Raw genomic sequence first — 25,623 nt, forward strand, 5'->3', positions numbered from 1 at the left:
GTTACAAAAATAAATTCACTTGTACGTGCGCATAGAAACTATGTGAAAATCAGCAATAGACTTCGGATATTATCCGAAGTAATAGGTAGTTAATTACCGAAGTAGACGCACGTGAAGTAAAAAGGTAAATTTTTTACTTCACCACACGTTACCGAAGTCTATCACCGGTTCAAAACCGGTTCAAAATCGAACCGTTTTCGAAGTAAAAAACCTTTATTACTTCATCAAGACCAGTAAAAATACCGAAGTAATTGAGGATATATTACTTCATAGGTTACATTGTTTGACGAAGTAAAATATATATACGACTTCAGATTTTTTGAATTTTGGTGCAGTAAATATTTTATTTTACTTCCATATATTTGACTTAGTCGAAGTACTTATTATTGTATTACTTCATCATAGTATAGAAGTAATAGAGCATATTTTACTACAACAAATAAATTCAAATGTAGCAAAGTAATTTATACGAACTACTTCCCAAATTTATTCAGTAGTGAAGTAAATAGTTTCTTTAACTACGCCACTATTTAAATTTATTGTAGTCTTTTGTGTTGTATTACTCCATCATTTATTTATACCGTCGAAGTAATTGACAATATTTTACTACAATATAATTTTAATTGACCAAAAGAGTATATGATAATATGTTACTCCAACACAATATTTTTCACAATCAAAATTAAACAAATATATCATAAATATGTATCAAATACAATCCAAAAGTGTATTCATAAAAGACATATTTAACCATAACCCAAAAATTTTTGTATCCATAAATTTCTAAATACAATCCAAAATTTATATCACATCCTACACTTAAGCACCTATATAGAAGTAGACGAATTCGCTCCATTCACTTCTGACTTCATCATACTGAGATTGATTGTAATACTGTTTATTTTTTGATATTGCAAACTGAAACATAAACAGAAATTTGAGAGTCAATGTAAAATGATTCAATATTTCATAAAGAAGATATTTTATAAAGAAGAAATTCACCTTCATCTCCAGTTGGGGATATTTATCCAAGACTATCTCTTTCATGTACCGCATTACACAATATCCACATTCAACACCACCTTTTTATTTTAGATTACCCTAATCAAATTGAAAATGTTATCAATAAGTCATAATCCAAATAACAAGAATTATTAATTGATGTCTAAATACATAGTCACAATACATACCGTCAATTATTTAAAACCAAGTCCTTTTGAAATTCCCCTTGACGCATTGTATAACTTAACCCCACTACATTGTAAAACATAGAAAGTTATTTTATCAACCTCTAATAAATTTAATGTATATATTCACAATCAACATAATCTACTACCTACTTGGTCACAATAGTTTGCCAAGCATGATCTCGGTTCCTATTACTCAAAGAGTCCAATAAATATATCATATTCTTATCTTCATTAATTATAGTCAGGATCCAATGGTATCTGCACAAATAAAAAAAAACATTGACTAATATGTAATAGGAATTGATTAATAATTAAAATCTTACCTAGTGTTGTATGGAATGAAGCAGATACTATCTTTGTTTGATGCTCTCAACTGCTCAGCAATATGTTGTGACAATTTACTGCCTTCTTCGCCCACACCACATGTTGGTATGTGACCAGGATCCACAAATGAGACATACTCAGCTCTATTTTCTTTCTTCAAGTATTTGTAAAGGTAACTGCAAGATAATTTCAAGATAATGATAAAGTAATGGCAAATCTAAATATACCACATGTAAAATTGATGAAAAAACATGTGAATAAATATTTCAAACAAAGTATAACATTTGAACAAATATTGTATTTAAGACATAACATACCCCATGTAAACCAAAATTTGCCTAACACCTATCTAACTTCATATTATAGCTACTGCATGGATTTGTAATATGGGTTTCTTATATGGATAACTTGTAGTTATGTTAATTGTAATAGAAGCAATCAAAACTCCTGCAAGGCTTGAGATTTTAAGCTTCGTCTATATAATTTGGATATTCAAAACAACATGTAAATTCTACAGGAATGATTGCAATGTCATCTTATGAAGGTTCTTTGGAAGACGTGCAGCTGCTACATTGCATCATCTACTCAGTCATATATCTATCTTAATTTCCTTCACTTTATAAAATATAGTACTAAAATATGTTGGTGTGTGATGCTTACGAGTTTGCTAAGTATACTAGAAGTGGCTATCCTACATCTGGAAGCTGAAGCCATACACCTATTTATATTGTTCATACTAATGTTTAGGTTCTTGCATCAAAGCATTGAATATTGAGATAAATTTTTCATTCTGATAAATTTTGATCGAGGAGGTGGTCCAACAACCAAAACTTCAGACAGAAAATCATACTGAATTAATGGATGCATCAACCTTGTAGCAATGTTAGGGTATCCTTTAGCAGTGATTATAATTGATTAGTTTGGTTGAAAAATCGGTCTTCTACTAATTGTTGAAATATAACATCATACTCAATTAAATAATATTAGTGGAATTGAGAGGATTTATCACCATAATTTGTAAAATGTCTCAGTTTACCTTCTCTACTATGATGATATATCTCACATCATAATTAAGGACAAATATGTTCAATGCATAAAGGTCTCCGGTTATAGCATAGCCAACTTGTCCAAGCATAGAACAATCAACATTCTATTCACCAAGCTCCTATAAACATACAATATATCAACAATCAAGTAGTTTGGATAAATCAAAAGAAAGGGAAAAAGACAACACTCATATTCCAATGTTCATTTAATAAGTGAATAACATTCACATAAAAGGTGAATGCTACATCATATATGACACAAGTAATATAAAGTTGAAATATAAATCTGGATCACTTAAAACAAAAAGTTGCAGAGTTGCACCTCTAACAGGAATCTCCCAACAATTGTGACTTTGCTAGAAGCCATGATACCTAGACTATGTCGAGTGCACTGGAGCAATGCAACAACATCTGCAACAATTATTTGAGAAAGTTGAGCAACTAGGTGCAAAGTAAACTTAGATTATAGTTAATACTCAATACCAATATGGATGATAGAACATGGTGACCTTGTACTGCTCTGTTGACTTGATCCTAAGATGTGAAATAGTCAGGTGAGTCACAAAGAAGCTTATAGAAAAGTTTTCGTTGCGTGACAAGCTTCCCCTCCCCGACAATGCGGAAGCACATCGCCATGACCATCTATACTGCAGAGAAACTCAACAAGAACAAGAAATTCATGCTATGTGTAGAGTGTGAGATATTGGGAGTTAATTACAGAAACTATATCTCTTGTGAAAGGTTTTGCACCCTATGCTCTCATGAAAGATCTTGTGCAAATAGAGTGCGATAGAATAGATTGATGAGACCTCACTCAAGAACCCCTTGATGGAACCCGTTGTCATTAGATTTGTTGTTAATCTATCACGTACGTTAGATGGGATTATTAGTGAGCAAACTGTGATCCCAAATCACTCAAAATAAATGACGTATAGCTACAACAAACACGATGAAACCCTAATAATGAAACTGGGGTTTAATTATAATACCAAGGAATGGATCCAAAATCAAATGGAAAGCCCTAAACCCTTCACAAGCTTGCAAATCGAGAAAGAGACACACCGATGCCAGATTTGATACGGCTGGGTTGGGAGCGGTGAGGGTTTTCAGGAAATTGAGGACAGCGACTTCGATTAGTGCTCTCACCTGCAGATGATTGCAAGGAAAACCTAGATTCACCATTCGAGAAACACATCTAGAAGGACAAGGATCGAGGAAAAAGCATCAAAATGCCGAAGAAGAAGAAGAAGAAGAAGACGAGTGAGGTATTCAATCTAAAGACCATGCACAGAGTGAGGATTTTTGCAGACCAAATGCACTGATCGATGAAGAAGAGCGATGATTTCAGGAGATCCTGCTCCATTTTCCACTTGAACTGGTAGGAGAAGTAATTAGCAGGCGATTTGATCTCTCCACAGTCGCTTCTTGCGGTGATGAGAAGAGGAAAGGAACGATAGTGAAAAGAGAAGTCTAGGTCAGTGAAAATAAATAGGTTGGATTAAATTGTAATGACATTTATAAATATTGTCACAATAGATGATCTAATAAGATATTTTATTTTTATAATAATCTATTTTTAGTAGGTGTCATTAAAAAATATTTATGATGACATTTTTAATTAAATGTCATTAAAAAAATATCATAATAGACCCTATTTCTAGTAGTGCCGGTTCAGCTAGAAAAATATTTTTAACCAGTTATAACTTATTACTTCAACATTTAGACATATAGTTTAATTTTGTGACTTATTACTTCATCAAATATATATCACGCAGTAAAATATTAGATAAAATTAGAAATAAAGTCTGTATTTTTTAATCTATGAAGTCTAACATAGTATTTATTATATTAAATTTTGTACCGAAGTTAATTGTAATATATTACTTCATAATTATTGATTGCCAAAGTAAATAATGACGAAGTCTAATATAGATTTTCACATAGCCTACAAATAATATAAAAAATATAAACATTCATACATTGACATCAATGCTGAAATATAAAGTGATGAGTCTTATTTAATAAACTAACATACACTAAAATAACATCTCAAAAGTTTACTATCAAAATTTCAATCATTAGATGTTGATGAGCAATAATATTATTCTAAACCCTATTTGAGTGAATTTTGATGTAAAAGGCGATAATGGTCACCGAGCACCTCCAGGAACTATTTTCCTAAGATAATGAACCTTAGGAGATTTAAATCTTAGTTTTGATTATGTAAATTTATAATTTGAGTATCAATTCAGTTACATCTGTATGAACGAAAGTGAATGTAGCAAATCGCTATACTTGTGAGGTAAGATTTTCTGACCCATTTTTTATGATCCAGGGAATATTACTGGTATTTGTGGTCGGATCGTGGTCCTGATCCGATTGCAATTGGTTGTGATCCTTTCTTGGGTTCATTGTCCCCATCAAATTATAGGTTGATTCGGAGTAGGTGGCCGGAGGTCGTCCGGAGGACACCCTCACTTGACGCCTAATAACCTGGCCACTTATCCACCACCGGAGGCCTTCGGGCGGCCTCCGGTTGCCCGCTCCGAATCAAACTATAACCTGGTGGGGACGATGAATCCAGGAAGGGATCGCAACTAATTACGGTCGGATCACGATCATGATCCGACCGTAAATACGAGTGACACATCCCCTAAACCATAAAAAAGTGATCCAAATTAAAGATCTGCTCTCTGTACTTGTAGCGATTGAATCTCTACAAGATAATTAACTTGGAGATTATAATTTCTCTATACTTAATTTTAGAAAGGTGTACAAGCTTCAGGATTATTTGAACGAAGATATAATTTATAATTTAGGGATGTTGGACTTACTGAATTGTTCATCATAAATACTTTTTAATTTATCCTGATAATCGATTAAAAAATTTTATAGAACCAAATTGATATCCCATACTCAACATTATCCAATCTAATTAATCATATATTTTTTTATTTAGAAAGATGCAGGAGGTGAATGATATTTTGTGGATGTTTTTATAAGTCGAGGGCTACTGCATCCTTTGGCATCCCCGTGAAATTGTACCTTTTATGATTTTAAAAAATGGGGTGGCTTTTATTCTTTTTTATATTGAGTAAAAATTAAAAAATCACCTTTAATTATTTAAATTGTCAAAAAAAAAAAATACTCCTTACCTTTTAAAATAAAAAACATCTATCATAATTACAATATCGGATTAAATACTATAAGATATAAAAAATCTTGACTAAAAAATTATATAAAAATCACTTTATATATAATAAAATTAAATAATGCTGATAAGGTTTATAAACACTTGATTGTATACAAATACTTTATATATAATATTTCTTTTATAAAATTAAATAATAATAATAATTTTTATTGTTTTTACCCTTCTATATTGACCGACAATATATTTTGCAATCTTAATATTATTATTGTCGTCACGCAAATTAAATTGCCCCCATGCGAACGTAGTCAATAGAGCTCAAGGCGGATAACGATGGTGTCGATCGCATCCACCTGCGACAGTTACCACGGACCCATAACCGACGATTTCAAACGCCAGCGAGCGCCACTTGTCCACTCACCCGTGGGACTTCCCGGACGATTCGACCTCCAGCGTTTCACACTCAGCTGCGACCGGAGGAGTCTGCGCTTTAGACCACCCTGTCAACGTCCCATCGATCCCCGGCGTAGGGTTACCGGCATTGGCCGATGTAACTGCCTTTCAGGATTTCGACGCTCCGAGTGCATTGCAAACGATAGCGATCAGCTATGGCGTGCGGGAGTGCTTTCCATGGAACCCTTTTCGTCCACTCCGTCCTCAAATCCCCCTCTTCCTCCTCCAAATCTTTCTTCTCCTCTGCTTCCGCTTTAACTGTGAGTAGTGGCTTCAGAAGGCCTCTTCGCTCCGGGAGTGGCGGTGTCGGGCACAAGCGGACCTTGGCGCCCTCCGCCTCCGCTTCCTTTTCCGACGACCTCCGCCCGCCCCTTGGGGAGAACCCCGAGGGCGTCATATCTGGGGAGTGGCCGGAGAACTTCTCCCTCCTTAGCTACGATGACCTGCGCGCCTACCTCGAAACCCAGATCATCAGTGATGAGGTCTGTCTCCTATAATCTTTTCTTCGTTTTGGTCCATTGGTGTTGACATCGTCCTTGGGAGCAGACGAAGCCGTCGGCGAAGCTAGCAACGGTGATGTCAACGCAGATCCGGAAGGCGAGACCGGAGCAGGCTCTGGAAGAGATCGAACACAATTTCGAATTCGTGTCGGGGCTTCCTGTGGTCGACGACGAACTTAGGTGCATCGGTGTCATCTCTAAGAAGGACAAAGCCAGAGCACCTAATGGGGTTTGTGTATTAGCTTTTGTACTCTCCTCCACATGTATTCTCTACCTGCTGCTCAACATTAAAGCTTTATCAACATACTCTTGCTGATTCTCTCTTTTTTATCAAAGTCAAAATTCATCAACGTTTCTCATATTTGTTTTAGACTTATCGTAGCTGCTATCTGTTGAAACCGAGTAATTCAAGTTAAATTATTTTCTAAAATACTGCGGTTCACTGCTTTAACGAATCATTTTGATAAGCTGGGCTTAGTCATTAGCAGAATAATAGCAAATTTATGCCAAAAAGATGAACTGGACACTGCCTTACCCCTAGTTCCCCTTTTCATGGACCCTTGACGTGATTACTGATCCTTTTTCTTTTAAAATGCATCATTTGGATAGTCTCAACTGTTTTTTTTTCCCATCTATTCTATATTTGTCAGCGTAAGTGCTGTCTCTACTTGAATACAACACTCTTGTATGAACCTCTGTGCCATCTCACATGTATAGGCTCATGCTCGACACATAAATTTGGGTGGATCACCCAAATGGCTGCTTCAATATAAAGTTAAAACTCTGTATTCCCTTACTAAAACCAACGAACTTAATGATCATGGACCCATGATTTCTCCAATTATGCGACCTCCAGTTAGTGCATCTAACCATGGTAGATCTACAACATCTCTAAGCTCATTCTGGTTACAAGTTAGATATAAAAAACTCACTCACCACAATATTGCCAGAGCACATGATCTACAATTTGGCATAGATAACCCTAAACATGATGCACCCCATTACATCCTTGAAATAACATGATTCCTTAGGCATCCATGACAATACCCGTCATACGTCCTCTAATATCTTTAAAGTCACATGTTCTCAGTTAGACATCGACGACCATAATAGTTACATGCCTTGTGATCAATGCTCATAGGGCACTCAGTAATAACCAGTTAAAATCTTCTCTAATGAGCCTAAGATGCATATAACCAGTTTTACGTTATCTATTTCATGCATCACATGAAATAAATATAGGATAGGTTCTCCTTATTACAATAAATGTCTGGTATAGATCATGTAACATGTAATAATAATATTGTGCAAACATGCACCATTGAATAGGAATATCACCTGTAAGCACTTACCACTAAATAAGCATAACAACTATAAGCAAATGCATGACATATAGTCATGATCTCATAAAGGATCTAAGATATAGATGAAGCAATACAAGTAAAGTAACCAAAGTTAAATAGTGTGGCCATCAAGTTAAGGTTCTAACCAACTAGTACCTTGATCACTTAAGCTTAAATCTGCCGTCTAGTTTTTTTTTACTAAACAAGGGTATACACTTGACTCACAATTTATCCACAACCTCTTCCCCTAGATTTTGTATAAACTCCTCTCGTATCTTTTATAACCTTTAATGGGTATATCACTCATAATATTTATGAACATCTCACCTACACTAGCAAACCCTAAAACAATATATCTACACTTTAATTCAAAGGCAACACATCATGCACATAGGTCAAACCAAGTTTATTATAGGTTCCTAAGGTCTCAAATCTATTGCAACTTATCTATTTTAATTAGTGCCCCTATCATCACCCAATTACTCATAAAATGGATACTTTAACTTCACGGACACACTTGCAAGCAAACAATCAACATAATACCTTTTATAAAAGTTCATCATGGGAAGAACTCTCTTTGCAAGGACGATTCTCCTTGTCAAACAAGCCTTATTGCTAATACTGCACCATCCAATAGAAATAAAGCATTAGGTGTTGGGAAGACAATTCCTCATGGTTGGATTACATTGTGTTATTATGATGGTTTGATAATACAACTTAAATTGGATGTGTATTTGATGGTGGTGCATCAAATGATAATCCTAGTTAGTCTCATTGACTATCTCTGAGGGTGACCGGCCCGGTCCCACGGAAGTTTCCCACCGGCCACCAGGGTAAATCGGGAAGCACACGCGGCGACCAACCCAGAAGCCCAGCATCCATTGATTACACCCCCCATTTGGAGGAAGATGGTGGTGCATCAAGTGTGCATGCTTAGTTGTGCTAATGGATTAGACTCAAAGGATAGGTAGCTCAAATCATGTGGATGTAAAGTTTAGAGGCAAGTAACCCAGATTGAGGAGATGCTTAGAGGACTCGGGGGGGGGGTAGTTAGTCTATATTAAGGAGCTTAGAGAACTCAATGGCAAGTAGCTTGAATCGAGGATACGTTCAGACTACTTAGGCAGATGGTTTGGATCGAGGAGCATAAAGGAGTCAAGGTAGGTAAACCGTATCAAGAAGCTGCTTGAACGACTTAAGGGCAAGTAACCCTAATTGAGGAAGAGCTTGGAGTCTTAGACCACTCGAAGATAGGTAGCCTCAATCAAGGAGGTACTTGAGCTACTCGAGGGTTGGTAGACTGGACCAAGGAGCTGAATATCAAAGATATGTGAACCTTGTATTGCGATTACATCGATTTATTGTAAGATTTGTTTTTATTATGTAAATGTGTTGATATTGTGATTGCCCAAGTAGTTTGTGAGCTACATAAGATTTGAGAGCTTAAGCCTTTTAATCTTGCTCAACCGCTTGAATTCCTTTAGCTACTTGATTTTGCTAGACTATAGCAAATGAGATGGTAGTTCGATGTTATTAGTGGCCAAAATCTCTTCTGGAGTTAATATAACTTTGGCCCCCCAATGTTCATTTAATTAGACGCCTCTAGTTGACTAAAATTTTAGTACCCAAAATAAAGATATTAGACTCTAACAACTATATCTTTACTTGATTGTAATAATCTTCTTGTTGATTGAAATTTCTTATATTCAATTGTTGCTTAAATAGAAACATTTTACTTGCTTAAACCCTGCATCCAGTAGAATTGCCAGCCCTTGAGTTGACTACCACAGCTAGATAGTCACTTCTGCTTACAACCAGTTGTAATCCTTCATAAGGTCTAAGGCTCAAGATGATTGACAAACACAAGTTGGGAACTTCCTAAAGTCATAAAACTTTATCAACTAAGCTTTAGATATCTCACCTACTACCTAGGAAATCACAACATCAATGCATTTTACACTTCCAAAATAAAGTCAAGATTGCATTCACATAATCACAATACAAACTTTACATGTCTTTGATTTTTAGCTCCTCGATCTTGGCTACCTACTCTCGAGATGTACGAGTGCCTCCTCAATCTGGCTACTTTCCCTTGAGTCTTCTCAGCTCTTCATTGATCAAAGCTAGCTACCCTTGAGTTGTTTAAGCACCTCCTCGATCCAGGTTACTTACCTTAAGTTGTTTAAGCTTATCCTTATCTAACTACATACTCTTGAGTCATCCTAGCATTCCTATGATTTGAGCTACCTGCCCTTAAGTTCTCTAAACGTTTTCTTGATCTAACTACTTGTCCTCGAGCTCAACATTCACTCAGTGTGAACTATTTTCCCTTCAATGGAATCCATCTGGCACAAATAAGCCAACATACTTTATACACCAACACCAAATACATACTTAAGTCATATTAACAATAAAAACAAAGTGATTTAACCTAAGTATAAGGGAGTAAGCATTTTTCTAACAATTCATTTCTCTTAAGGACAAGAATAACCATAAAAATGCATCAAGACAATTAGAAACTTAATGCTTCCCTCAACCTTAGCTCTCCCTCCCCTCGATCAGGGCATCCACAGGAGCCCATGCTCTTGAGTCAAGCTATCTTTGGCATGTTCATTATATTTTGTTTGGGTAAGATTATTAACTTTGATCTTCACATTTCTCTATTTTGTCATACATTAAAAAATTTATAAGCGAAGGGGAGCCTTGGCGCAAAGTTAAAGTTGTTGCCTTGTGACTTAAAGGTCACAGTAAGATTGTATACAATAGATCTGTCCCCAAGACCCCGCATTGGCGGGAGCTTTGTATACCGGACTGTCTTTTTTTATTATTAAAAAATTTATAAGCATGTGATAAATGAAACATGCATAAATAAAAACAAGATAAGGCTGCGTACAATAGATTCTTCCTTGAGACCCCTCATTGCCGGGAATTTTGTTCATCGGGCTGCCTTATCTTTATTGGTATAAAAAATATGTGTAAGACTGGTATCATGATATTAAACAGTGTAATCAATGAATAAAGGTGTAAAATACTCATTAAAGGTATTAAAAACTCGTTATTGTGCTGGCTTTTCTATTTCTGACGACTAAAACAGATTTATAGTAAACTGTAAATTGCTTCAGTCAACTGATATTCTAATCCTCGATTAATTCTCTGATCTAGTTGATTGGAATTTTAAAAGTTCTAGGTGTCAAATTTTTGCAAATTCATAAAAAAACAAATATAAATTCAAAAATCATAAAAATTGACATGGAAGTACATTTTATTTCTCTGAATCTAAAGAAAATATATTTTTTCTATAAAAATATTGTATTGCATGATTTTAACACAATGGGATAGGATTAAAAATGTTAAATATGTAAGTAGCTACTGATGTATATGATCATACTACACAAAATTGTCAACTCTATTTATTGACATAAATATAAGTGAATTACATGTGTAAAACATGGGTGGGCAGAAATAATGATTGCATAATTTTAGTGAGATTAAGGTGTGTGTCAAGTGTATATTAAGATATGTGATAAGATATCAAATTTTTTGATCATCATATAAACATATAATATCAAGCATGGGTTAAAATTTCAGGCCATGCTGGAGTTTAGATTAATGATTGGAACAATATGATTTGGGTATCATATCGTGCTGTATCAATATGATTTTGGTACTTTATTAAATGTAAAATATATTAATTAAAAAATACTATAGTTTTGGTTTATGATTGGAATGATACGATTTCGGTGTCATAGGTACTTTTTAAATATAAAATATATTAATTAAAAATATTATTATAATATTTGACTACTATAAATACTTACAATTAGGTTAAATTAGTATTTTAAAATTATGATTGAGTAAAAGTTAATTTAGGATATGATGATTAGGATCAAGTAGATTTAAATTAAATTGAATTTAATTTATTTTAATAGTTTAAGGAATATTTTTTTAATAAGAAAAATGATTAATATAGGAAATAAGAAAAAAATAAAATTTTTCCCATGTGTTTAAGGGGGATAGAAGAAAAAGTTAAATTACTTGGAGGAAGGAGGAAGGAGGAAGGAGAAAGAATTAGGGGTGGGGGGAATTAATCATTAAAAAAAATAAAAATGAAATTAACAATTTAAAATTGAAAAAAACCTAGCGGCCTTGTGCGATTGTGTGATCGTGCCGCCTCGTCCGACCGGGTTGGTGTTGGTGCCATGCTGGTTGGCGAGCGGAAGATAAATTTTGCTCGTACCGATCAATATGGCACGAAATTCTAAACTATAATATCAATCATTTAGAAAGCAACTTAAAACATATATTTCACCTAAGAATTTATATATATGTATCCAATGTTTAAAATTTCGAGTCATGTCAAAGTTTTGATTTATGATCGCAACAATATGGTTTAGGTATTGTATCGTGCCGTGCCCATACGATTCCAATGCTTTTTTAAATATAAAATATATTAATTAAAAATATTTTATTAATATTTGATTGTGATGGATACTTGTTCTAATAATTCTTCTCCACCGTCCTTAATTCTCTGTCTACTCCGAAGTGCGGAGGAAGAATGGAAAGGAATCAACGGTTGAAAACTATCCTAAGGGGAAGGGAAGAGAAAGGAAGAAAAACAAAGGATGGAGGGAAAGGAATCCTACGGGGCAAGGGGAAGGAATCCTTTAGTGGCCCGTGACCTACCACTCGAGCTCGAGCTCGTGGTCGCGACGCCGTGAACTCACGACGACCATGGAGAGGCTGCAATTTACCTTTAGCTCACGGCGACAACGAACTCGCGTGGTCCTGCCACTCGTCAGGATCGAAGAGAGGCCAATCGTGGCCTCGTCGTGAGTTTACGACAAGGCCATGATGGGCACCATCAGTGAAGCTTGACTTGGTTGAAGTGGGTGATGCATAAACGGTGGTGGAGCTCTCCGGTGGAGGCTGAGAAAACACCCATGCCCAATCGCTTGTGGGTGGTGATCATGATGTTGCCAGAGTCAATGTAGCCGACGTCATCGACCTGCTAGAAGTCGAGTATGTGTCATTAACTCAAGATGACTGTGGAGAGGCTAATCGTGACCTCACTTATCGGACAGTTGCGAAGACGACGATCGCGGCCTCGCCGTGAGTTTGTAGGGAGGATGGTTGCATCCTCGCCTCTCGTGACAACCACAAAGAGGCCAATGACAACCTCACCTCTCGTGATGGCTGTGTAGAGAGGCTGATCACGACCACACCTCTCGTGCCACAATGCTTGCACCGAACTCATGCAAGCTACTGATTTTTGTTTGGGATAAGCCAACGGGGAGAAGAGATGGACGGTTGTTTCATCCAATTTCGAACGGATAAAAAAAGGATAAAAATTTACCCGCGGCTGGCTTTGAGATCTGTCCATTGATTATTTTTTTTTATGTAAACAGATAAGTGTCTCGATTCTTGTGGAGTCCGTCCTTTTTAATCCGCACTTCGGGGTAAATGGGGCATAAAGGCATTTTTTTTCTTAGTCTATATAACAATTCTTAGTCTTTGTTGTTTATTTTGTAAACGGATGAAGGAGGAAAAGAAACTGATGAAAGAGAGAAAGAAAGTATTGGAAGAAAAAGCGTTCATTCGAAAAAAAATTTTTAAAAAAAAATGAAAGAGGGAAAAATTAGTCGTTCTAAATCCTATAGATATCCTAAAATGATTACAAAAAAAAACTTAAACCCAAATTTTTTTTTAAAAAAAAAGAAAAAAATCTAAAAGAAAAAAAAAAACTAATCACGACCTCAATTTTTTAAAAAGGAAACAAATGGTTGCGACCACATGATGCCATGACAAGGTGAGGTTGCAACCAAACGACCTCACGGAGGCCTCCACAAAGCTGCCACATGGTTGCGGTGGCCTTGCTGAGGCGTCAACGAGGCCACTTCTACCTCGCATCTCTGTCGGTCGTGGCAGTGCTAGTGCCGAACCATATCAATGTTGACTCGTGCCAAAATGGTAAAATTGCATGTTTCAAGCGGCATGGGTCGGCACCCCAATCCATGTCTATATCATGAATAACACTTAGCATGATAGTTGCCTAGTTGATGCACCAACTCACAAATGAGGAACTAACCATTCTTCCCTTATTTATCAATATATCCTAAACCAATTTAAAAAGATGCGATAATAGATTTTGGTACTCAAACAAGTTGGGTTCTTTAACAAGTCAGGTACTATTGGGTTCATTAGGTGCTCTTTAGAATTTCACTTTTGTGCTATGTTTTCGGATCTAATTTCTTTAGTAACATTTCTATGCATGCAGAATGAGGGATTTATTTGATTTCTTTTTTTTTACTTTAGTTGGCCCATAATTATCGATAGGAAATCAATAGGACTAAGTCTTTTCCTTAGAGGTTGACTTATTTATATTCCAACTTTAATTCACTCTTTAAGTAACTCTAAGCATGTCAACATATCTAGAGTCATTAGTAAATCTTTTTAGGGCTTTTCTCATCCTTCAAAGGGCAGCTCGGTGCACGAAACTCCCGCTAATGTGGGGTCCTGGGGAAGAGTCTATTGTACGCAGTCTTATCTTGCTTTGTAAGAGGTTGTTTTCGAGACTCGAATCCGTGACCTCTAGGTCACACGGTAATAATTTTACCTTTGCGTCAAGTCTCCCCTTCAACTTGATTTTAATTGTCCATTTTTAGCTGCAAGCTTTTTAACTTAAGATTTGATCATTAGCCTTATTAAAGTTGGTAAACTAGTTTAGGCCTTAAGGTTTTAAATTGCTTCTCAAGTGTTCTTAACTGCTATGTGTGAGAGAATAAAGCTAATGATCATGGAATTGCTGCTGAATCGAAAGAAAATTACAAGGAACTGACGACCCACATTTAGTTTGGAAGTGGGAACCACATGGATAGGGTAGAAGGTGCCACAACCTGTGACAAACGAAGGATAATGACCCAATAAACGCCATAAGGATTGCGTTGATAAGTTCAAAATTCCGTTCAAGAACCAACAAACTGAGTGTCTCACTAATACATCACTCAACTAGCCTCTTCTTTGGCCGAACACTCCCCCTTTTCTAGGACAATATGTTGCCCTTGCATCCAAGAAAACCCCTAAAAGACCAAGTGAGGTTGAAGCCCATTATATTCCATTGGACTCTTAATTATCTAGTTAACCTAATAGGAGCCAGGATTAAGCTAATCAGGCCACGTGGTCTGTTATTTGCTGCAACAACTCCAGTTCCAACTCGAGGGATTTGAGCCTTGGCTTTCTTCAATTAGTCTGTTGAGTGCTCCCTTCATGATCTTGGCTTGGGCCCTCGTGATTGGTCCCCGGGATGTGTAAAGGGTCTCCTAGTTGGTGGTTTTTAGTTTAAGTGTCCTCCTTTGTTTTCTTGGCTGCATCTTGGTCTTCCCCTTGGATCTCATCACTAACCTTAACCAATTATTTAGACAAGATAGAAAGAACACTGAATAATTTATCTACTTTGGGAAAGCTACCTCATTATCACTTTCACCTTTGCTTGTTGCTTCCTCTTGATTTATGCTAGTGTTCTCTTCATCATTGGAGCTCACTACTTAATCATCAACTGTTATTAGAGTCAAGTAGTTACAGGTCCTTGATTGTGACACTATTGGACGATAATGTATCATTCCATATTACTCTTAATGATTTTATCTTCTTTAACTTAAGGAAATTGGTCTTGAAATATGGCCTTCTTGGTGGCAGTTGAAGCCTGTGATCTTCATTTTGCTTCTTTGCTTACCCTTGATTATCCTCTTGATCTCATTTGTTCTCAATTTCTTGGTCAGAGAGTAGCCTAAAAATGATTAGAAAATGGCTGAAATTGTGATTGAAGAGGGAGTCTACCGCTGTTGAAAATAATAGGCTCATGTGAAGGTGAAGTAGGATGTTGGGTAGCAAATTAGATCCGAAAACTTAAAAAAAAAATGTTTTTATCCTAAATCTACAGGACAGCCTAGGCTACTTTTAAAACACCTGCATACTAGGTATTGTTTACCACCTAGGTGAGGCAACCCATGGTTAAAAAAACCTAGGCAACTAGCTAGTCCGTTTTGTAAAACCATGATTTTTGTGGCATGCCATATTAGGTATTTAGATTTTTATTCTTAACAATGAATGTCAAAATGTGATTAATTTCTTACAACCAACAATTTCATGATAAATGTGAAATTTGTATTCAGCTAAAGAATGACCAGCAAGTTTTTTGTATTAGGTTGAATGCAATACTCTTATATTAAAACTTCATGCATTTTGTTTTGTTGAATTGAATCATATTTTGAAATGGTGGGAAGAGATATTTTATCAATGTACTAAAGAGCAATTAGATGGTAGGTAATTGATCAACCCCCTAACAAATATAGTTGGTGGGCCTAGACAATCAACATTAAAATATTATTAAGATGATATAACATAGAATAAAAAATCAGGAAATTGAGTGAAAATCAATAAAACTCACACAAAACATAAAATAGAGAAATAATCATTAAAAATAAGCGATAAATTAGTGAACATCTAAAAAAGTAAGTGAAACCACTAGTGAAAAAGTCAGCTATTAAGAAATAAAACACTAATAGAGGAATATAAATTGCATAAGAAATTAGAGAAACATATTTAGAGTGGAGAGAAGGGAAATTAAAACTGAAGATTGCCAGAAATCCTAATTCCAATCTGAAAAGGCATTGGGTTCCGGTAGATAAAGGAGTAGCGCTAAACTTGAAAGTGCCGATTCTAATGCATGAAATACAGAAATACAAAATCGGTAAAACTCACAGTGATATCCCGTAATAGATCTTAATCTTCGCTTGTCGTTGGAAGAACGATCACGAACGAATCGAAAAACTCTTCAAGATTCCATGAACCAAATCCCTTTGTGAATAGACGAATCAAGATATGTTCTTCTCCTTTCCTCTTCATTTTAAATTGCTTTGGACGACCTTATATAGGTGTAGAAAGTCTCTTCCCCTTTCTTCATTGATGGAGGAAGGTGAATGGAGGGGAAGAGGAAAGGGAAGGAGCATCTTCTCACCTTCCTAACTCCAACAGAAAGTGGGATAGAAATTAAGGTTAAATAATAACTGTTAAGTGAACCAAAAATTTTAAAATTTTTATTATTTTTTTTCTTTACTGGATTGCCCAGACCAAATTTTTGAATTGGCCAATTAATGCAGATCGCTTATTTCCTAGGCAAAGCAGAGAGGTCAAAACTGTCTAGGTGACCCCTAGACTAGAGTTTCAAAACCTGGATTGTATGCCCTTTTTATTTTTGACTTTTATAGTTTCATCTATGTTATCATCTCCTACTAAACTAAGTTTAAAGAGATTAAGTCCATTCTGAAAAATCAAAATCAAAAGGAGAAGAAAATCAAAGCTCTTCATAGCGACAAAGGAGGAGAATATTTTTCATAATAATTTAATTATTTTTTGAAACAAATGAAATTATCCACCAAGGCTCTTCTTCTCATACTCCTTAACAAAATTAAGTAGCAAAAAAAAGAAAATTTAGAAAATTAGTAGATATGGTTAACACTATGCTTTTAAATTCAAATTTATCCCATAAAGAGGTGAGGCATTGCTCATCGGGTCATATTCATAATCATATGCTATCAAAAATAATTAAATATTTCTTTGTTAACTATGACACGTTTGAAATGTATCTTAAGTGTGATTATGTTATGATTTTGATCATCGTAAAAGTAAACTTGGTACTGGAGGAATAAAATTTATCTTTGTTGGTAATGCTCAAACTTCTAATGTCATTGTTAAATTTATTGGCTTTAAATTTTTTGAGATAGTTTTTCTCCCAATGTACTGAAATTTCAAGCATGGATTCATCTATTTCTTCAATTTCTAATTACATAGTAGATAATGAAATGGCTCAAAATTTGTTGAATGTAGGATATATCAAAGAATCAGAGGCAAATAAGATTGTATTTTGATTTTATTTCTCCTCATTGTCTAATTTTTCTTATTGAAGGAAATAGAGATAAAACATTTAATAAAAATTTTATTTTATGAAATATGGAAATAATCCTAGGACCAATGATGAAGGGATACCTTCTAGCAATGTAACTTTTAAGAAAGAGCTATTAATGATGAAATGGATTGTCTAGTGTCCAATAGCATATGGATACTTCAAGTGTAAACCTATAGAGTACAAATGGGTGTTTAGGGGAAAGTATGATACTAATGCATCATATCAAGCCTTCAAGGCAAGATTAGTTGTCAAAAGACTTATCCAAATGGTTGGTGTCAATTATTTTGATAAATATTCCCCATTGGTGGCAAAAATCACATCCACCCGAAACACTTATAGTTTTAGTTTCAATATATTATTGGCATCTACATCAAATGCATGTAAAAACAACTTTTTTTTTTAATGAAGATCTTAGTGATGAAGTTATGAATCAACCAAAAGGTTTTATTTTTTTGCTATAAATGAGAGAAAAGTTTGCAAACTGCTAAAATCTCTTTATCAGTTGACTCAAGCTTAGAAACAATGAGATGAAGAATTTGACAATACAGTTTTAACGAATGACTTAATTCATAGTAGTGTCACAAATGCATATTCTAAGTTCTCTAAAGATGATGGTGTAGTAATTATATTTGGAGTTTTAAATAGCACAAAATACTTGAACTGTGGTCTTTAAAATGAAAGATCTTGGAGAAGTGGGCATTATCCTATGGATTAAAGTTGAAAGAAACAATAATGTTTTTTTTAAACTAAATTAATTATCTGAAGCTATTTCTGAAACATAATTACTTAGGAATTAAGGAAGTAAATAGCCTTGATGCTGCCAATAAAAGTTGCTAGAGTTCTAGTACAACAATTGCATAGGTATAATATCAGGTTAGATATAGATTTTGCTGCATGCAAGCTATTAAGATATACCAGACACCGAAGTTCAAACAATGATTAATGGAAAGCTATATTTCATGATTATTTTTAGAAAAACTTAAGATTTATCTTTACACTATTCTAGTGATGTTAGCTGGATAATAGGTGCTAGTGACAGTAAATTCACATTCAATGAATTGTCACCCTTGATGGTAGTGCTAGTTGTTGGGCATCAAAGAAGACTTGTATTAGTCACTTGACAATAGAGTCTAGTTTATAGCATCAGCAGTTGTTTGAAAACGGATCAGAATTGTTAAGAAATTTGTTATTGAATATTGAATTATGACCACAACCAAGGTCAAAGATATCATACAATTTTGGAGCTTGGGTCTTGGATCATGTCATGTCAATGTTTGACACACTTGTAAGTTTGCTGAGATTAATCCAAATGAGTTTTAATACTATAAACCTTGACTGCTTGCTACTTTAAACATAAGTCGATAACAATTGGAAAGTCATTTGGTTCAGTTTGTTTTTTGACTTTTTGAGTATATAAATATATATTATGTATTTATCAGAATAAAACATAAACTATTATATTGTAAGTATAATTGTCTCTATAATGTAAAATTGTACAGATCTTAAGTATATATAACAAAATTATCATATCTATCACAAATAAAATATCATATGAAGCTTTTCAATGCTTGTTCGATTTTTATTCCTTATAATTCTATGCTTTGACATATTCAATTATTGCTTAGCAGCTGAAATCCAAGGTGGGAGAAGTCATGTCTTCTCCTGCGATCACACTCACACCTGACAATACAGTCCTAGGTAAGCTTCTTTGCCAATGACTTCTCTTCCTTATATACATGTCTTTTTTTATCTAGTTTGGATAAGAGCTCTTTCCTATAAAATTCGTGCAGATGCTGCAGCCTTAATGCTTAAGATGAAGGTCCACAGGGTACCTATTTTAGATGTGGAAAAGAGAGTTATAGGTAAGAGCCGCAAACTAATTATAATGTTATCATGAATATCCATCTTCATATCGTGCAGCCATGTATGTATCAGTAGTATAAACTTGATTTGATAAACCAGGAATGGTGACTCGAACTGACATATTCCAAGCATTGGAGGCACAGAAGGTAGAGTCCGTTTCTTAGAGCACGCCCACCAGCTATGTATTAAATGAGTGCAATGCTTTTGATGTAATTATATTTGCAGCTGAATTACTGTTCTTGTATAATCCGTGTGTCAGCATTTCTTGTGATAGAACTACTGTTCTTTCGGAATACTATGCAACTGCTTTGCATGGGTTATGTCGTCGTACATAGATTGTCATGCTGTATTTGTGTGTCAGAACTTTTTTGGCTGGGTAAGTTATATTATATGATGCTTGACATATGCTTTTGGGTTAAAGAAGCTAAATTAGTTGCAGCATTCCTGGAGCACAATATTATTTCTGAGAATTTAATACTATAAACTAGACGATATAAACATATTTGTCTTGTTATATCTAAATTTCTCCCTGTTGAAGGAATCAAGGACTTTTCTGTTTTACACTGACGTTTTCTATTCTTTCGTCGGGATCGAGTTAAGTGATATTGACCCATTTCTTAGAGCTCTCTATGTCGTTAATTGATTGTGGTCCCCAAAGTAGTGTCCTACTGCTTAATTTCAGGTTTGTGTTATATGAAAATTCTGCATCTCTTGCCATTACATTAGCTTGGTGTTTTATTAATTATTTGTGGTCCAAACTTTTTAATGGATGGACGAACGTTTGAATTCAAACGCTTGAAGCTTAGCCATGGATACCTGTTTATGGTTATTTGTCGTGCAACTACGACTTTGATTACTTCATTTCTTGTCAAATACCCATGTTACAACATTATCTGCCATATGTGCTCACTTTACTCAGGTAAAAGCATTCTGGACGGACCTATGGCTGATTACAGGTTTAGCCGACCCGGCCAAGGAGAAGACACTGTACATTTGCTCGGGAGGCTTGGCTTCTTTGCGGAGAGGTGTGAAAAGCAAGATTATTGACTAGCATCACTTTTATTCAAAGCCCTTTTCTCTTTGCGTAGTAGTTATAACTACACTACGAACCAAAATAAATAATTATCCTGTTCTTTACATCCCAGATTGCCGGCCCAAAGTTCGTGCTTTGTAGAGCGAAAGACAGAAACGCAGCAAATTACAGGTGATTGAACAAAAAAAAAGGAAAATGAAACGAGAACTGGAACGTGTTCACTGCGAGGGGAACTTCGCCCTGGCGGCAGAGCAGATGCTGGACCCAGAGAAACTACTGTTATTGCCGTTGCTCTGACCCTGGTGGCACAGCACTGTACTAGTCGAGGTCGACGTCGTGGCATGCACCGCCGCCGCCGGAGCTGTCGACCCCTTAAGGAGGAAGTCAACCTTGGCGTATTCCTCCCTCTCGTGTCGGATCTCCTTAATCATAGCCGCCACGTCCTTCATCGTCGGCCGCTCGTCCGGCGAAACGTTGACGCACAGCAGTGCCACGCCGAGCACCTGCAGCATTTCCTGCACCTCTGGGTCCGGCCGGCCTCTCAGGACTGGGTCGATCACCTCTACGCTCCCCTTCTTCCTCCGCACCCAGTCCACCACGTGAAGCCCGTCAGGGATCGTCGGATCGATCGGTTGCTTTCCCGTCAGCACCTCCAGCACGACCACGCCAAAGCTGTAGACGTCGCTCTTTTCGGTTATCTTCATCATGTAACCGTACTCTACAAATGCACATTCCAGATCATGTAAATTGCAGTGATACTTGGTAGAGAGACATTAAAGTTTGATGTCGATACGAACCAGGAGCAATGTAGCCATAGGAGCCAGCGACGGTGTTGGAAGACCGAGCAGGGTCTCCATCCTCGACGAGCTTCGCGAGTCCGAAATCAGCAATGTAGGCCTCGAAGTCGAGCCCGATCAGGATGTTGTTGGCCTTAATGTCTCTGTGAGCGATCGGTGGTACGCAGTCATGATGGAGGTAGGCCAGGCCTTGCGCTGCCCCCAGGATGATCTGATACCTCAAGTCCCACTCCAGCGAGAAGCCACTGCGTTCGTGGAGCAGCTCCCCGAGGCTGCCGTTGGCCATGTAATCGTACATTAGCAGCCTGGTGTTCTTGTTCCAGCAGCACCCGAGGAACCTTACGATGTTCTTGTGCCGGATTGAACCCAGCGTCCTCACCTCCGCTGAGAACGAGTCCCGTACTCTGCTGCTGTTGCAGTCTTCCTTGGCCGTCATCTTCCCCATCGAGGAGGCACTAGTCGGCCAGAGCTTCTTCACGGCGATCGCCTCTCCGTTGTCCATTTGAACGCGGTAGACCACTCCGGAGTAGCCTTTTCCGATAACATTTGCGTCCACCAGACTGCGCACAACCTGTTCGACGGAAAAGTTGAGCTTTTGAAAGGGGGTGAATTGCCACGGCCAAGACATCTCCCCGCCCATCTCCGTGTCGTCGTCGTCGCCCTTCCCGCCTCCAATTCTCTTCACCCGTATTACTCCAATCATCCCAACCACCATCGCCACTGTGGCAGTGACGAGCAAGGCTATCGCCAACTTCAACTGGTGCATCCTTCTGCTCTCAGCTTCAGCCTTAATAATCGGCCGGCCATTGGCATCCAGCGTCACGAAGCACACGTCTCCGCCGTGTGTGCAGAGGCCTTGATTGCCGGCGAGGTCGGAAGCAGAGAGTTGGCGGAAGAGCTTGGTATCGGGGAGGTAGCCGGTGAAGTTGTTGTTGGAGACGTTCAGCGTCACCAAGTTCTCTAGCCCAGCAAGCGGAGTCAGACTTCCGTCCAGCATGTTGTAGGAGAGGTCGAGCAGCGAGAGTTTGCTGAGCGCCGAAATCTTCTCTGGGATTGATCCGGTAAGCGCATTCCTGCTCAGGTTAAGGGCAATGTCAAGACCTTCAATGAGGCAGATCTCGGGAGGGATGCCGCCAGAGAGCTGATTGCTGCTAAGGTCAATGAATTCGAGATTGGAGCATTGGCCTAGCGAAGGAGGTATCGCGCCGGAGAGCGAATTGCCACATAGCATGAGCTTGCTCATGGAAGCCAGCTTCCCGAAGCTACCGGGAATTTGCCCTGTGAGCTGGTTTAGCGAGAGGTCGAGCACCTGCAGCCTGGTGATCAAAGACAATGAATCAGGGATGGCGCCGGAGAGCGTGTTGTTGCTGAGGTCGGCCATCTGGAGCTGAGAGCAGTTGCCTATGGAGGCCGGAATAGGGCCCGTGAGGCGGTTGCCGGAGAGGTCGAGGAAGTCTAGGTTCATGAGCCCGCCGATCTCCGCCGGGATGAAGCCAGCAATGCGGTTGCTGCCAAGGCGGAGCCGGATTAGGGAGGCGCACTGGCCAATCTCCGCTGGTATCGGGCCGGAGATGTCGTTGGAGAGCAGCAGGAGTTTGGTGAGGTTGGGGAGGAGGAAGAGGCCGGGAGGGATGGGTCCAGTCAAATGGTTGTGTGAAAAGTCAAGCGCCTGGAGGTTGGAGAGCGAGGCGAAGGAGGGGGGAATGGCGCCCTCCAGCTGGTTCTCCCAGGCGAAGAAGACGGTGAGCGACTTGAGCGCCGACAGACCGGCGGGGATAAGACCGGAGATCTGGTTGGTGTCGAGTTGCAGCTGCGTAAGCGAAGTGAGGTTGGCGAGTGAAGGCGGGATCGAGCCGGAGATGTTGTTGTCGCTCAGCATGAGCTCCTCCAGGTTGGTGAGCGCACCCAAAGACGTAGGGATGGCGCCTGAGATGGAGTTGATGGAAATGTCGATGGTCTGCAAGGAAGCAAGGCCGCCGAAATCCTCCGGGATGCGGCCGGAGAGCGCGTTCTGCCATAGGAGAAGCCGCTCGAGCTTCGACAACCGTCCTATCGTCGCCGGCAATGGTCCGGAGAGCGAGTTCTCGTAGAGATAGAGGTTGACGAGGGAAGAGCAGTTCCCGAGCTCCGGCGGGATGGAGCCGGATAGCATGGTAGTGTATATGGACAAGGTTTGGAGGTTGGCGAGCCGTCCGAACGAGGCCGGAATGGGGCCAGAGACCTTGGTGTCCGCGAGGCCGAGGACGGTGAGGTTGGCGCAGAGAGAGAGGGAGTCAGGAATCGGCCCGGAGAGGTCGCGGTTGCCGCCGGCGCGGAACGTCTCGAGGAGTGAGAGATTGCCAAGGGCGACTGGGATGGGGCCGGAGAGCCGGTTGTCGAAGAGTATGAGGTGACGTAGCTCCGCTGCAGCTCCGAGGTCATCCGGGATGGAACCAGAGAGCTGATTGGAGTTGAGTATGAGCGAGGAGAGCGAAGGGAGGCGGCCGAGGGCCGCAGGGATGCCGCCGGAGAGGGAGTTGGAGCTGAGGTCTAGCACAGCGAGGAAGGAGCAGTCGCCGAAGTCAGGCGGGATGGCGCCGGTGAGGTTAGCGTCGGAGACAACAAAGGCGGCGAGGCTGGGGAGCGCGGCGCAGAGGCCGGCAGGGAGGGAGATGGCCAGGGGAAGCGACTGGATAGCGACGGCCGAGACAGAGCCTGCGGCGTTGCAGGTGACATGGCTCCACTTGCAGGGCGTGGCATGGGCCGGGTTCCAGTCCGGCAGCGCGGCTGCAGAGGAGTTGATCCACTGGTAAAGCGCAGCGACTTCCTGATTAGCTGGAACCAGAGACGGCAATGAGAATAGCATTAGAAGGAAGTAGAAGCGTGGAAGAAGCAGCAGACGGCTGCGCTGGAGGAGGAGGAGGAGGAGGAGGCGGAGGTGGTTCTGCTGCCTCGACCTCGGCATCCTCAAAACCTCCTCGGCTTCAAATCCCAACTCGCTCGCTCTCCCCCCGGTGAGTTTCTGCTGTCTCACTCTTATTTTGCATTGGGTCTCTCCCTCTCTTTTCCTCTCCTCTCTCTCTCCTTCCCTATTTTAAGCTGCCGATCAAAACGGAGGATCAAAATCGAGCTTGACTCGAGCGAGCTCGTTGCCAGCCAGAATGGATCCCGTCCATGGCGCTCGCACAGCCCTCTGCTTCAGCCAGACACGGAGCATCTTGACGCACGCAGCAGCAGCCAAGTCTTTATAATTAATTATGCGAGAGACAGAGAGATTTAAAAAGAAAAGTGAGCAGCGAGAAAAGTAAATGGTTACCGCAAGCTGCTTGCTGTGTAGGGTTTATATTGTTATTTGCGGGACTAATCCGTTGGCTACGCCTGGGACTTCGGGCGGGGGCCTTGTTTTCGTAATGACACTGCAGACAAGTAATAAACAGGGAGTGGGTGAAATGACAGTGGGGTGTGGGTTTTAGAGCATTAGTCGACAGTTTATTGCATTGAGTTGGGATCTGTTTATTTTTTAAGTGAACCGAGTGCGTGGGATGAACCGGGATTCGATGGGTGTCCGGTCTGTCTGGTCGAGTTATTCGGAGAGGGAGACTCGTGCACCTGTCGTCACGTCAATTAAGTAGGTTGGAAAAACTGGAACATTTAGTTTTTAAATATCCATGTATGGCAGATGAGAAATTAACTATACATGATATAGAAGATGTCCGTCTGCATACGAATACTTTGGATTTGTGACTACAAATAGATATCTTGTCTTATTTTCTGTGATCCATCTGGTATGGAAAGTAAGTGATAGTAGTTTTTTTAACTGTTGAATTATGAATAAATTATAAGTGTATAAATTAATATATACATTGATGCGGTGACGAGGGGTCCATCTTGAGAAAGATCTTCGACATAATAAAGGTCAAAGTCAAGACGGTTAACGCCTCTATCACAGGTTGGCCGGGCAAGTGGTTCGTCCGACCAAGATA

At 38.8% G+C, this 25,623-nt stretch overlaps 2 protein-coding genes and 1 long non-coding RNA gene across 9 annotated transcripts; 1 reads left to right on the forward strand and 2 right to left on the reverse strand.

Moving 5' to 3' along the window:
• Positions 1 to 666: 666 nt before the first annotated feature.
• Positions 667 to 4,039, reverse strand: LOC121969663. 7 transcript variants are annotated; one of them, XR_006108603.1, is made up of 9 exons: positions 3,871 to 4,037; positions 3,623 to 3,706; positions 3,070 to 3,207; positions 2,883 to 2,971; positions 1,514 to 1,690; positions 1,341 to 1,448; positions 1,191 to 1,254; positions 1,003 to 1,101; positions 667 to 918 (listed from the first exon to the last, which is right to left on the reverse strand). It is a non-coding gene; the product is annotated as an uncharacterized LOC121969663 (long non-coding RNA). The 7 variants fall into 7 exon arrangements; XR_006108599.1 differs by having other exon boundaries at positions 3,070 to 3,706; positions 3,871 to 4,039; XR_006108602.1 differs by adding an exon at positions 2,551 to 2,679 and having other exon boundaries at positions 3,044 to 4,039.
• A 2,132-nt stretch (positions 4,040 to 6,171) lies between these two features.
• Positions 6,172 to 20,236, forward strand: LOC121969666. Its single transcript, XM_042519875.1, has 5 exons — positions 6,172 to 6,646; positions 6,711 to 6,893; positions 19,597 to 19,666; positions 19,759 to 19,830; positions 19,931 to 20,236. The coding sequence occupies exons 1-5, from the start codon at positions 6,320 to 6,322 to the stop codon at positions 19,993 to 19,995; spliced, it is 717 nt and encodes a 238-aa protein (XP_042375809.1). The 5' UTR covers positions 6,172 to 6,319; the 3' UTR covers positions 19,996 to 20,236.
• Positions 20,237 to 20,919: 683 nt separating this feature from the next.
• LOC121969665 (LRR receptor-like serine/threonine-protein kinase RGI1) lies at positions 20,920 to 25,097 on the reverse strand. The gene is made up of 2 exons (XM_042519873.1): positions 21,662 to 25,097; positions 20,920 to 21,582 (listed from the first exon to the last, which is right to left on the reverse strand). Exons 1-2 carry the CDS (start codon positions 24,603 to 24,605, stop codon positions 21,083 to 21,085), a joined length of 3,444 nt encoding a protein of 1,147 aa, XP_042375807.1. The 5' UTR covers positions 24,606 to 25,097; the 3' UTR covers positions 20,920 to 21,082.
• Positions 25,098 to 25,623: the final 526 nt, after the last annotated feature.

The sequence above is a fragment of the Zingiber officinale genome, chromosome 4A (genome assembly GCF_018446385.1).
Source record: "Zingiber officinale cultivar Zhangliang chromosome 4A, Zo_v1.1, whole genome shotgun sequence".
In the NCBI taxonomy this organism is placed as follows: domain Eukaryota; kingdom Viridiplantae; phylum Streptophyta; class Magnoliopsida; order Zingiberales; family Zingiberaceae; genus Zingiber; species Zingiber officinale.